Source organism: Necator americanus, chromosome III, assembly GCF_031761385.1.
Source record: "Necator americanus strain Aroian chromosome III, whole genome shotgun sequence".
In the NCBI taxonomy this organism is placed as follows: Eukaryota; Metazoa; Nematoda; class Chromadorea; order Rhabditida; family Ancylostomatidae; genus Necator; species Necator americanus.
In genome coordinates, this window is record NC_087373.1 from 4,054,714 (window position 1) to 4,069,110 (window position 14,397).

At 39.0% G+C, this 14,397-nt stretch overlaps 2 protein-coding genes across 3 annotated transcripts; both read right to left on the bottom strand.

Moving 5' to 3' along the window:
- Positions 1-1,157: 1,157 nt before the first annotated feature.
- On the bottom strand, positions 1,158-7,902 carry RB195_008557 (uncharacterized protein; the record flags this gene model as incomplete). 2 transcript variants are annotated; one of them, XM_013444843.2, is made up of 25 exons in its annotated part: positions 1,158-1,301; positions 1,401-1,517; positions 1,572-1,676; positions 1,758-1,832; positions 1,894-2,051; positions 2,127-2,550; positions 2,601-2,744; positions 2,825-2,893; positions 3,200-3,333; positions 3,400-3,503; positions 3,565-3,669; positions 3,756-3,842; positions 4,310-4,402; positions 4,469-4,588; positions 4,643-4,757; positions 4,814-4,955; positions 5,105-5,168; positions 5,463-5,611; positions 6,037-6,087; positions 6,145-6,225; positions 6,303-6,411; positions 6,468-6,550; positions 6,621-6,688; positions 6,939-7,027; positions 7,802-7,902. In XM_013444843.2, the coding sequence occupies 25 exons, from the start codon at positions 7,900-7,902 to the stop codon at positions 1,158-1,160; spliced, it is 2,931 nt and encodes a 976-aa protein (XP_013300297.2). The 2 variants fall into 2 exon arrangements, with proteins under 2 accessions (XP_013300297.2, XP_064046262.1); XM_064195117.1 differs by having other exon boundaries at positions 1,758-1,838.
- A 556-nt stretch (positions 7,903-8,458) lies between these two features.
- Positions 8,459-12,080, bottom strand: RB195_008558 (uncharacterized protein; the record flags this gene model as incomplete). The annotated part of the gene is made up of 7 exons (XM_013444842.2): positions 8,459-8,624; positions 9,125-9,216; positions 9,431-9,592; positions 9,706-9,850; positions 10,551-10,706; positions 11,610-11,721; positions 11,930-12,080. The coding sequence occupies 7 exons, from the start codon at positions 12,078-12,080 to the stop codon at positions 8,459-8,461; spliced, it is 984 nt and encodes a 327-aa protein (XP_013300296.2).
- Between the last annotated feature and the right edge of the window lie 2,317 nt (positions 12,081-14,397).

Here is a 14,397-nt window from a genome sequence, read left to right on the forward strand (position 1 = left end):
GTAAAGCTAGAAATTTCACCAATCACAAAAATTGAACCGGTTCGGAAAGGTGTTTCTTGACGTGACGATATTCAACGAAATGTGGACAACGAAAGGCAAGAGTGTCGTGGATGATTTGCGGCATCTACAGCTTCTGCACTTTTTAAATCTTACCCACCGAAACAGTTTACAAGTTCAGTCGGAATAGAAGAGTAGGAAATGCGAACCATTGAATGCCGAAAGGAGAAGAAACCAACAAATGATCGACAACCTGCTCAGTATGACTAAACAACTACGAATTTATCCTTGACATTGAAGTCAATCATTTCACTTCGTCTGAGTAGGTAATATCCAATTTTTCATAAACATTCTAATATGTATGGAATTTTACTGTGCGATACTCCAAGCTCCACTTCACGACAAAGTGAACGGATCGATTAAAATCCTGGCTTTTAAGGTGAATTGATGGCAAAGTAACCATTTGTTTTCTATTATAGTTCCAACAATTCACTCTAAAAAGAACCAAAAATTGATAACAGTCAAAAAGAATGAAGAAAGGAGAACTAGGAGAAAAGAAAGAGAGAGGAACAGAGAAATGGAAGACGGATATACAACAATAGTCTGGTACTAGATTTCATTTAGGCTTATATAATATTTCCTATGTTTATAAAGGCAATGTGTCACAAAATCAAGAAATGAAATGCAAAAGTTACTTGGCACGTTTGCATCCCTGACGTAATGTCAAGAAAGAAGCAATTCATTCCAAGTTTAGGTCTATGAGTAATGCGAATCAGGGATCTTCGTCAAGAAAAACAACTACACTCAAAAACTCCACTACATGAGTTCACCTCACATAAACAACTGCCCCAGCTGACTGATATGGCAGTTATCTGACAAGGGTAACTTCAAACCGAAAGGTAGGGAAGTCCAGAAAGTTCTATTTTAAAGGAGTAGCACTCTATATGAAACGAATCTTACGCATTTGAAATGATATCAAGCAATAAGCTGAGAGAAAATGCACCGACTGAATAAATACAAAGAGATCTACGCTAATTTATATACTGCATGTTTTGTTTTCTTCAATTTGACCAACAGCGGTCAGCAATGAGAAAATTGAGACAGAAACGAGGTACGGCAATGGTTAAAATGAGGTCGTTTACCATCTCACGATTGAGATTTCACTGAGAATCTGTAGCAGTTTCGGAAGAAAACACCTCCTCTTGAGGTGCGGCATCCTCTGGTTCTTCTGGATCCGCGTTCAGCATTCCGAGCAGTTTATCTTTCATTTCAAAGCAATTCTCGTATGTTACCACATCGTCTGGCTAAATAAAGGAAATGATTTAATACTGATACACTTCGCAATCTTAGAAGAAAAGAACAATACTAAAACACGAGCAGTTCCACGTTTTTCGAGAACTCACCATGGCCCATTTCAAAATTATAGTCAATTCCGACCGAAACTCGTCTTCACACAACTTTCTCATCTGCTCCTTATCACTCCGACGCAGCATCCGCAACTCATCTCGTTCCCGAGCCACCTGTGTGCAGTTTTTCTTCAGAAATTCATCTCTTCACTTGTTTGTGTTCCCCACCTTCAGAACATGCTCCTCCCATACATTTCGGCCAAATTGCTCCATGTCTTGTTGCAGCAGTTCTTCATCATTCATTCTTCGAAAACGTTCAGCAAATGACACTCCCTAGAAAACACCATTTAGAATTAATAATTGGAGTTAAGTATCTTTTCAAGGAAAACAACATGAGAAATATGGAATTCCAACTTGTTTCGTGAAGAAAAGAAGCAGTTTCCGTGTTTGCGTCATAGCTCGTTCACCTCGTTCCTTTTCTTTCTCCATCTGACGCTAAGCATTTTTTTAGGAATCGGTAGTGGCGTAAATGAAATAACGACGATCGTACCAATTCCTTATCCACAAGACCTTTTCCTACGGTACCATTTGAAACCGGTGTCGCGCTGGTAACTGTAGTCGAAGAAGGGGATTGCTTCACAGATGTGCTTGGTTTTACTGTAGATGCAGGTGTCTTTACTGAGGCGGTAGACGATGAGGGTTTAGAATCTAGAAGCGGGATTTTTTTTTCTCGAAAATAAGATTGATATCTTTTGTAAAGTGATACTATTGTAGTGTACTAACCATTGTCAACGTCTGGTGCAGGTTTCCTGTTCTCCACAGCCGGAACGGGTCGCTTCGGCTCCGGATCCGCCTTCTTTTCATTCTCCTCGTACTGTTTCCTGAGGTCCGCTTTTGTTTTTGCCTTCCTGGGCAACTCCGGAACTGTAACAGGATCCTCCTCGTCGCTCTCTTCGCTCGAGATGACTCGTCGCTTCGGAGCGACAGCCGCCGCCCGTTTCGTTGGCGGCCTTCCAACAGCACTGACACGCTCCGTAGACTTGCTCATACTGTTGTAAACTGGCGTTCTATTCGGAGCTTTCCTAGGTGGTGGTCGTTCAGGACTTGATTCTTCAGATTCGCTACTCGTATCTTTTCGATGTGCAACTCGCGACGACCTTTTCAACGGATTTGCGGACGGTGGAGGGCTTGATGGACGTCTTTGGACCTTAAAGGTACATTTTAATCACGTTGTGACAATTCACGAAATTGCGCTACCTCTCTACTGCTCCTTGACGCTGACGACGATGATACAGGAGTCGCTTGTGACGTTATCGGTCGACGAACGGCACCACTTCCGTTGGTAGTAGCAGTGGGGATGGCGCGACTTGCTGTTTCAGGTTTTCGCTCCATGCTTCGGTTCTGTAAGTGTAGGGAGTGTTTTTCGTCAATTGCTAATATCAGGTTTGACATAAGTTCAACCAAAAATATGTAGGACTAACCCCCGAATACGGACTGCTCTTGACAGGTGGCTCTGGTGACTTCTGTCGAACAAGTTTACCTTCTTTCAGCTGGAAATCGGGTAAAAAATCACTAGCAACTGACGAAAATTGTCTCGGAAATCATACTAAAAAGTTCCTAGGATTGAAGTCCTCTCTCCTAAAGCTACAAATGAAATCTTGTAAAAACGCTGAATCGTTACTCTTATATATCACATTCTTGATTTCGATAATCATGTAAGATGTAATCTGTTTTATAGAAAAATCCCCAGAAATTAATGGAACTGAAGAACAATCCTATGAAGAATATAAAATTATGTGGATAAGCTTTGTTGCCAAACAAAACTCGAAAACGATGACAAGTTCTTGCTGTAATACCTTCGTCACTTCCTCAGCCCTAGCACAACCTCGAAACATGCTATTCGGATGGTTATCGCAACACCAGTCTTCCGGTATTCCATTGATTTCGTACGGTGCATGATACTCCACATGCCGCCATTTTAAACATTTGTCTAGAAATCAACCAAAAATTACCACGGAACCTTGACTGTAGGGACCGAGCCAAAAAAAGGTCGTACCGCACTGTATAGTATGCCCTATCCTCATGTATCGTTTCTTTCGATGTTCAGCCAGGTTTGTACATTCCGAGCTCCATTCAGAGTTCTCGTAACCAAAGTTCTTCCTTAACAATCTTCCATTGTACAAGGTCATCAATCATACTCAGTGGAACCTCTGATACCGACCAAAATGTTTTGATACCACTCGGGCCATCACTGCCAGCGAGATTGATGTCCTTCCAGTATTGTTCCATATGATCGTTCATGGATCGCAAAAGAGACAAATATTCTCTAAAGTCGGTTTTGATAAAAATATCAAAATTACAAGTAAGTTAACATCACTCGAGCTTGGAAAATGTGCAATAAATTTTGCCCACCTTTTATTTTCAAAACTTTGTTTGTTATGGGTTGGTTCCAGAACTGAGTACGGTACATCTACGACACCAACTACACCGAGGCACTTCCTGAAAAAGGATAATTTAAGCTAATGTGGTGAATGTATCAGCGAACAAGAGGTCAATCAATAAAATCTAGCATTCTCTTCTAAGCGAGAAGTGAAATAACACATTTACTTTGTTTTCAAACTAAAAGTTTTAATATCCTCTAACCTTTCCACTTTGAACGTTGGGGTAAACATAAGTTTAGAAGACGAAAGGAATTAATCCCGAAAAAAAAGGTGTAGCAAATGGCGCTTTTGGTCAGCAAACTAGCGCTTTCTCCCTCTTTTGCGTGCGAGAAAGCGCGACCGAACTTTCTCACCGTTTCTAGAGGCTGCATGACGACGGATAATGAAATTCTTGCCAGACATATCATAAGATTTGTGTCTGACAGGACAAATTGTAGCGAGCAAACGGACGATTTGCTACGCTTACAAAGACGTAGAGGATGCACCACATGCAAAGAACGATCGAAATCGAACATATTAACTCACATCATGAGATCATTCTTCTCTTTTTGTACTGCTGCCTTCACGTACATTTCTATCAATCGGCCATTGTTGTATAACATACATCCATATCGATTCCTTCAAGATCAGACGTTGACCACCGAATGCGAGTCCAGTCAATACTATTATTTGGGTGGGGCGCACCTGTGATGAATATTAATCCCGAAGTAAAATGTGAGCGGCGCCGGATTGTTCTTTGCCTTCAATGCTTGTGCTGCTCGTTTCTCCGCTTGATCCTTCTTTGCTTCCATATCAGACCTAGCCCTGAAACACGTTTCTGTTTGATTGATAGCATACTCAGATATCTGGATAACTCACTTTGCTAGTAGTCTCTGTTCCATTCTAAGCGTCTTATTTGTGTGAATGTTTTGACCACGATGTTTCGCCTCAAATTCGCCAAGCGCCGACGCCGACATTCGAAGCATTTCGTTTACTGAACGGTGGAACGATTTGATCTCCGATTTCGATTATTTACTGTGACTGACTCACCTTCGCGAACTTTCTGTTCGCATCGTTCATACTCTTTAATGGCGCATGTTTTGAGGTTCTTTGCAGCATAATTGTACTTGTACGGATACAACAATGTATTCAGAATCCTCGTAGTAAACACTTTTTTGCCTCGGAGATAGACCTAAGCAATATCCGTTAAGCTGTGATCTTGCTTTTAAAAAAAGAAGCAAATGATCCAGATTTTGGGAAATTTCGTAGCATTTTTAGAGAAGGGGGAAAATGCAAAAATACCTAACGTCAATGACAATGTGAATTTTTTTAAAGATTTACCTTCATTCTTGGGTTCAAATACAGCACTGAGAGGTAGGCCCGCAATGAATTTCGTTCCTCTTCCCTAGAAAAATGAACGATGAGTATTCTGCACACAATCTTACGAAAGCCTTTTCTAAACCAGATCAAATTCTCTCATTACATAACCGGCCCAGAAAGAATATTCGCATAAAAAGAATACTGGATATTAAGAACAAAATACAGAACAAGATGTTCTGCAGAGCTGCGAAATCCTGTTCCCTCATCTGCACTCTTGGTAAATGGAAGCAAAATACACTGTATTTCTTAACATGTCAGACAAAAATAAAAGTTCCAATGAATGCCGACTTTTGATAACAGAAAAAAAATGACGACCCACCTTTGCTCTTCGAAATTTGATAGGCGCACATCGTATGGTGTATCGAAGTTTAGCTCGAAGTCACCTGTTTCAATGCGTCTCAGGTTGAAGAGCACTATCAATGTACCAGTAGCGCCCTGGATGCGTTCAAATTGCTCGAATAAAGCATCCTAAACAGAATAATTAATAATACATCTTCACTGGTCAAATTGGGAACAACCCATTATCCTGCAGTTAGCTGATATGTTTATTTACACTTCTAACTTACAAGACTAACTAGATCACTAAGATACCTGATAAAAGATTTTTTTGATATCGCAACTTCTGAATAAGAGTATGAATGAGTAGTAAATTGAAAAAAGCTAGTACAGAAAACTCTATTTTTGCTGCAATTTGCAATAAAGCAGTAGAAAAGCAGAGCAGCAGAACAGAAATTTCCTCGGAATCTACCTAATTAAAAAAAAAACTTTAACAGGCAGCAAAGAAGTATAGAGTAACCAAAAACTTCTTTGTGAACGAAGGTGAATGACAATAAAAGATCTTTTTGGCTGCATAAAATAAATTTTTTCCAAGTTTAAGAAGAACCGATAATCACCTGGGAATTGAATGGGGTGTGACTGTATATAACATCCATCGATTGTGAATGCTGAAGGAAAAATAAGTTGAATACGTAGTAACCAAACTTTACGGTCAGTAACCTTACCATTTTTGCTTGCGTGTGAGAATCACAATACATTGCACGATTACCACCTTCGAGTGTGAATGACGCAACTGGTACGAATACCTACAAAGACGTATATCCGGTTCTAACAAAAAAAAAACAATAAAAGCGGCTAATAATAAAAAAAAGAAAAAAAATACCTCTTTCAAGGCGTACATTTCATGAAATGTACGCGACAATAGCAAACATGTCAACAATCCGTCTTTCTTTGTGAACATTATGAAGTCTTTTGCAATACGCATTGCTCCACTGAATGTATGACGTGTTAGAGGATAAAATGGCTGTAGACGCATATAAAAACTCACGATTTCAATCCATTTCCGTACTGCCCAATCATACCGGGCTCCATTCTCTTTAGAGAATGACCGAATGAAACAACAGATATGGCCTAAAGCAAAAGCAGCGAAAATTCGTGCCGATCATGATGTCTATTAATCGCTAGTGGAGCTAAAACATACCTCCTGTCTGTCCATGCCACATCCATCATCAAGTATAGATAGCATTCCTCCGTAAGCCTCGTTAGGCTCTGGCAAATTATCATTTAAGCAAACGGACAAAGTTTTATAAAAGTAATGCCTTTCGCCGAAAACGAATGTTAACATAAAATGCGTTTACTGTTAGTTCTCATACTCCTGAACTCAGAAAAGAAAACAATCCTTTCAACGTACTATTTTAGTCAAAAACGTGCCTACACCGATACAATAATCTAGTTTAGAAAATGAATGAATAAAGTGAAATAAAATGAGGAAGAGCGCAATCTATCCAAACATACTAACCAAAATCTATGTGTAGATTATTAGCCATAGCATCTCTTGAATTATCCACTAGTTCTGCTATTGCTCCATAGACGAATTCATGTGTAGTGCTGAAACAGAATTAACACATTATTGCTATTCCCGGGGAAACTGTATGTTAAAAATATTTGCTATGTGAGAGAGGAAAGAATAACAATAATAACATAACAAAAGAGTGGGCTAGGTTATGAAGTAAAAATGGTCGTTCCTGCTAAAGCAATCGATGTAACAAATTGAAAATTAGCTGACAGATAAGCAGAACAATTTTGAACAGGAACTGTCGGCACTTTCATAACAACTGAAAGAGCACACCACTAAATTCAGTATTCAATTGATAATATGAATTGTAATAGTTACTTCTTTGTAATCTATCACAAGCAATTGACCGTCCTCTTATTCTTACATAAATATACATCCCGAACCGTACTTTAGAATGTGATAAAGCTATATTTGAAGGCCTCACCCCTCAATCTCAAAGACAGAATGGACCAGAGCCGTCAGAAGTGAGTCAGAGACGATATGGTGATACCAAACTCGAGATAAACCGGATATTTTACTTGAGCAGGAGAAAATAATGAGAAAATTGCTGTGCTTTTATTACCGCATCAGTTATTGCTAGTAGAGCAAAAAAGATGAACCTCAACGGACCACCACAAGAGCAAAATTGCTACAAAAGTTTCAATGGTGGGTAAACGTGGGTGAAACCAATTAATAAACACGGTAATATTAATAATTAAGCTACCCTAGCCCAAAACGCGTCAAAAATGTTCTAAAACTTAGTTATGTACGAGTACATGGAGAAACTCAGAAAAAGATTGGAAAGAACTTTTTAATTCATAAATTACCTGTTCGTATGAAGGTATTCATAACTAATTGTAGCTTTGTGGAATATCGAAGTATCGAATCCGGCGCCGGACTCGTTCGAACACGACTCCGCCGACGTCATTGAACCCTATATATCTATTGATCTATCGGGTCAACAAACCAAACAAAAACAAAACGTTCTAAAAAAATTGGAAAGACACGATATGGTAGCCATCAATAGAGGCACTGAAGAAAAATCAGACGACAAAAATCTTCTGTTGCACATTCATTAACTCGAAGATATGCACATGAACTCACCCATAGAGAACATTGATTAAAAAAGAATTACGTGTATTATCGATACAAGTTGTGTAATTCTGCGTATAACCTTAAGATCTTTACAATCACCATAAATACCACAATTAAAGCGCCATTTAGTCATAGTAGAATAAACTATGTATATCACTCATGTCACAGTATTAGAGATACACGATTGCTACGAAAACCAAAAAAACCGACCGATCAACTACCAGTTAAGTATGTAAATCTCATTTTCTCTAATATTTCTTAGTAGTTCTCAACAACCGACATCTCTTAATAAATATCACCCGTGAAATATACAGTAAAATAATGGGCAATTCATGCATAGACGACTCTATTCTGAACGTTCTAAAGGAAGTAAATGAAGAGAAGGACTTCTACAGCTTCGTAAGCACAATAAGCAAGAGAATAACAATGATTGCAACCGTTTGACAGAAAATACAGTGCATTTTCTTGTCACCACGTTGATGTTTCTCAGCCTTCTTAACACTGTCCACAGCTCGAGAAACGCGAATTGATGCTTGTTCAACATTGTAATCAATCCTAAAATAATTCAAAGGAAAAAAAAACTACAACAGGTACGTAGAGCAGATGGAAAAGTAGATAAATAAATAGATGAACACTAAATAATATTAAATCCTAGAACTCCTAGAAAACGAGTAGCGTTGGATATGGATTTACAAGTGGACAAGCGCTGTGATAATGAATTACAACAAAAGGTTAGAAAAAAAAACTTATGGAGCAAATGGAGCATGTGATTTGTAACGTTTGATTTTGAGCAACTACTTCTTTTGATTATCAAAGTCAGCAAAATCGATAATAAAAAATAAATACAAAGAACCACACCTTTACGTTACATAATGCAACAAATCAAAAACCTCAAAAACCGAGGCAATGAGGCAATAATAAGTCTGTATATCATGAATACTTGAAGGTGCAAAGATATTTTATCCCAAAATGTATAAATTAGTGAACGAAAAGAATTTATGGCAATTTTAAGCACTGAAATTAAAGAAGCAACGAAAAATAGTGAAAGTCTGAACCTGTCAAGTATCGTTCCTTGATCGACAACCATCGATGATAAGTCTTTAAAAAGTGAGTTAAGCTCTCTGATAGATGAATTGACAACAAGAACCTAGAATAACAGAAATGAACGCAGAAATATAGTGATATCTCTGCAATAAACAGTAGAAATTTCAAAGAACCTTCTCTGACTAATGAATTTGGAATAACTGGATAACATTCTAAAACACGATTTCGTTTCTTTTTCAAGTGAAAATGTCGAAGAATTCATTTCACGCAAAGGAACAGGAAACCTAAATTTCGCGAACTCTTGGTAAAAACCTCACTTCTTTCTCCCGTTCTTTCACGGTTTGTTCGTTCATCATCATCTGCTGTATTTGATCCATTGTATATTCATGTGACGGCGTCACATCCACCAATTCTCCCCATTGTAGATCATTCGACTGTCCAGTGGTTAGCAAAAAGCTGTCCACGTTACTGGTGCGATTCTGCGAATTCAACTCCGTTACCGTGAAAACTGAGGCAAAAAGTGCACAAGGTTCAATTCAACAATTCGTACACATATCTGGTAAAATATACAGGTGGAGACGAATAATATTACCTTGATGTCCTTCAAATACTTGGACTGTCTCGTTCGGAAATCGTTAGTGAGCTGACTTAGAGTGAAGATAAGTGCCGAGACCGTGTTCTCACGTAGTTTTCTTTCGGAGGTGTTCTCGTTTCGTGAACTTTGAGAAGAAATCATGCTGGAAACAAGAATTAGTATTAAGGAATTGGAGAAGTGCTCCATATTTACAATGAAAACTTACGAATAAAAGTCTTTTCACGCGCTATGGAAACTTTTAGCAAGTTTTGTTTGGTGAATTCTGTTATTTCATGCATCGCAAACGCTTTGTTATTATTTAAATAGAAAAAATGGCAGTATTGTGCCACACGAATTCATATTTCCCACATTACACGCAACTGCCATGCCAACTTGGAACAAAACTGACAACTTTTTTCTGCAAGTTGCAACGACAAGTCCGCATGATGAGGCAGGGAAAATATTGAGCAATACCCAATAAATTGAAACCTAGCACCTTTCAGCGAACCGTTTCCAACAGGATTCGAAATCACAGTGTCAGAACTTCAAGAATAAATAAATTTCCGGTGTTTCTGAAAATTTTTGGCGAACATGGTTAGCCTTCAAAATAGGTCATAGCGAGTAATGAGTGTCATTTGTCAGTAGATCATGCACGATTTAGTTCTCTAGTGATTAACAACGGATCAAAGTGTAACAAACACAACTTTCCCACCATGCAAGAAAAACGAAATTAAAAAGAATAGAAATGAGCTAAACTCGTAAAAATGGTAAGTATTTGGGCAACACTTCCAAAAATCTATTGAAAAGAATCCAGGTTAAACACTAGGATCAGTAAAAAAAAACTATGAAATAGCGCAACTTACTTGATAAGCCGTTGACAATGAGACATCATGGAAGTGATCTGTTCAGTTGTACTTTCCATTTGGCGTTCTTCCGCCTCAAAAGCTTCGTCGCCAAAATTCGGCCTCGAAATGTGCTTCTGCTGAGCGGTAGCCAATTCTTCCAAGCGGCTTCTCACGCTTAAAACGGAAAACGTCGTTTTCAAAATGCGTATGATAAGAAGCAAATAACTGAAAATATAACTATGGATAGAAAAGAAAAATGACAGACAAATGACAGACAGACAGGTAAATACAGATAAACGAAAAGAAAAACCTTAAAAAATGGAAATGAAAAGAGCTGAATTTAAAGCTGAGATCATCTAATAAAAAAGGGAAGCAAATTCTGAGTTTTGGGTTGTTTTTTTTGAGCCAGGGTTTTAAAATCGACTCCCCATATATACCGACAAAGTCAAATAAATTAATTTCACGAATGAATGTTTCCAAGAAACCTCTCGAAGAACATAAACGCCAGTAGGTCTTCAATCACTAAAAAATATTCAGTTTCCTGAGGAGCTGAGGAATGGAGTGGAAAGAGCTCAGAAGAGAAACCGAAAATAAGAAATGTTAGAGCTGCTTTGAAGAGACTGACAATTGGTCAAATAGTGTGATTATATACGCCAAAGGAGGAAGGAGGAGTAGGTGGAAGAGGAAGATAGAAACGGAGTTGTACGAGGCTCGAATATTGTTTTAAACGTGTCAACCAAAATGTTGAATGTGTGATTCAAGTTGTTCTCCGCACTTTTACACAAATTAAGTGCAATAATTGTTTCAGCAAAAGCTGCTGTCTTCATTCCCAGATATAGAGAGCAATATGAGCCGTGAGATTGATGCAGAAATAGAGAACAAAAAGAGAACGGAGACAAAAAGTAATTCAAAACACCTAAAGGGAAATAGGCGAGAAGAAAAAAATCACAAAGAAAATAAAAAAAGAAGAAAAATAATATTGTAGCCTAACATTCCATGCGTAAGACAACAAAACTCGAAATTCCGAACGAAAATATTATCTCCAAGAGAAAAATTTAGCTCTGAAAAGTAACTGACCGTCCAAACTCAAACTCCACTTCATCACAAGTGTGTATCCAAATTGGCTGTTTTGAAGAATCCTCCGAATGTTCGCCACCTTCCTCAAGACTCACTAGGCTCATTTTTTCTTCTGAAAATTCGACATTGAGGAAAAATGAAAACAATTTATTCAGTATAGAGCAGAATTTGGAAAAGGAAGAAGAATTGTCTAAGGAAAAGAAAAGAGCAACAAAATCTAAAAGCGAAGATGGAAATCGGGAATTACCGTCATCATCAGAAAATGCAAACGCAAAGAACCAATTAAAACCAGCACTTAGAAGTAGTTAAAAATGAAATACCTGCAATATCCTTACTCCGATTCGTACTCGGCATTGAACTGTTCATATAAATGAACTTATTCTGTTGAGCGTTTGTACGAAGAAGTGTGAACACCTCCGTAAGATTCCTTGTCATCCCCATAGCAGGTTCTTTACGTGATCGAATTTCCATTTCTATGAAAAGCATACACACATGAAATTCAATGGGGCGTTAAAAACGATCACGTGCGAACGAAATTAAAAGTAGTCGAAGGGCAAAGAAAATAAACAATTAGAGATGATTTCGGAAGATAAGCACATGTAAAGAGAGAATAAAGAGAAAATAGTACGTCTAGACGTATACTGCGGACATAAAATCGTTAATAGACGCGCCGCACTGGAACGACGCCAACCGAGTGTCGAGTTGACGTCGCATTGGTCCGGTCGATCCGAAAAGAATGCACCTTCCAGCTGAGCCATATTTTTGTTGGATTTCACCTTCTATCTTTTGTGCCCATTGATGTTCGCATGGAATCGATAGGGAAAACGGTGTCAATTCAAGCCAAGAGGGGTGTAGAACTCGTCCTCGAATACTTCATGTGCAAATTTCTATGCATTCACTGTGCACTGTCTCGATCTCCTCGATATTCTGTTCGAGGTAGAAAAAAATGTAGAAGATAAAATGTAGTCGTGGGCTGTGGCCCTCTTATTTCTGAACGTAAATAACTAAATCAGTCAGGATCCTAAGACCTAAGCATTAGTCTTAGCGGATCTCTGACATGTAAGCTAAAGTAACTTAGAAAAAATAAAGTAACATATTGCGTCCAGAAATAAGAGCGCGGTTGAGTGCCTCCCTCCCACCCCCACCCCAAATTACATTTTCCCTGGAAACGGTAATCCTATATTGCTATAAAAGTCAACTGAAGCGGATCACATGTTTGGGATCAGTAGTCCTGAGAGACCCATATGGACATGAGTTTTTCACGTGGATAATGAGTGAAATTCAATATCCCTATTAGTTAAAGTTACAGGAATTAACTGTGTAGTAAATGAAACGAACGCATAGTAAAGGCAGTAACGGAGATAAAAACCGGATTGCTTAGACTTGCGCATGGTTTTCGCGATGCGCGCTCTTTTCGCGCACGATTAATTCACTATAGTCGGTCGTTCCTTACGTTACGTTTTTCGAACTGTTACGAAACTACATAATGTTACGGTTAAGAAGCTTTGCGTATGCGTTCCGTATGAGGCCCTGGTGACGAGATATCGTTGCGAATCGGTCGATGGTACGAGACTGCCCTGGTGCCAACCAAACTCTTCACATCCCTCCGTGGTCGATAAAATGATGTCAGAATGTCTCGAAGGATAAAAACACTGAATTGATACGTCGCCTGTCCCCGTAAGTCGTTGTATGGTTAAAGGCAGCATACCACGAATCTGATGTAGTACGGATTCTATTCTATTAGTATTCGTATACAGGATAGTAGATTATGGAGAGGGGGGTGATTCCGTCAATTTCTTCCTAATTGCCGTAAAAAACGGCCCGGAAGATGTGCGCGTGCACAAGGCTGGCGCGCTCCAATCGAACTCGTTGCGGAAAATAGTGCGCCGGAACGCTCGAAGCCGTATCTTCCGGGCCGTTTTGTACGGCAATTAGGAAGAAATGGACGGAATCACACTTCTCTCAATAATCTACGATCCCCTTTACAAATACTCCATCGGAAATCCGTACCACTCCAGATTCGTGGGGTGATGCCTTTAATGCCAAACACTTCATTCATAATACGAAATTAAGTTTAAGTGACGAAGTGGAAATAGCTCGATTATTCTTCCCCTCTATTTTGAACTTCAGAGTTTTTTTCCTGCTCTTGCTGAAGCGTTAATACGCGCTCGACGATAAGTATAGTCTGGTCGAAAGGACGTGAAGCACGGTGCAGTTGCGTAAGCGAGAGTGCTTCAAGCGACGCTGTGAAGTGTAGCGGTCAGGAATGAGTGAGGACCCCTGCTACCATCGTTCATTGCTGCAGTTCGAGATGGTCCCATCTCGATTCGAACCGCTACCTCCACCGCACCGCTTCAAGCCCTGTCGCTTACGCAACTGCACCGTACTTCATGTCGTTTTGACCTTACTATATGGCGATAACGATTCGGCTGTGATTCTTGCTAGTAAAAACCTGACTAGAACGGATAACTTAAGAAATCGTCAAGTTTTTGGATGCTATGGGCATTTGTGTATGCGTGTGTGTTTATACATAGAGACTCCTTGCACTGTATTACTTCTTAGTTGTAGCGTTTTCCACGTAATAGTTCGAAATGAAACCTTTTCTTCAATAGAAACAAATACTAAGCTTTCAAGAAATACAAAAGAATGTGTTCATGGGTACTTCTTGCTAGTGCTAGTGCTTTGAAATTTGATCAATCAATTCATATTCAAAAAAAAAGCACGTCCTTGTTTATTTTGTGTGCGCGCATGTGATTATCGATATCCGACTACGTTTTCATTGTCACGC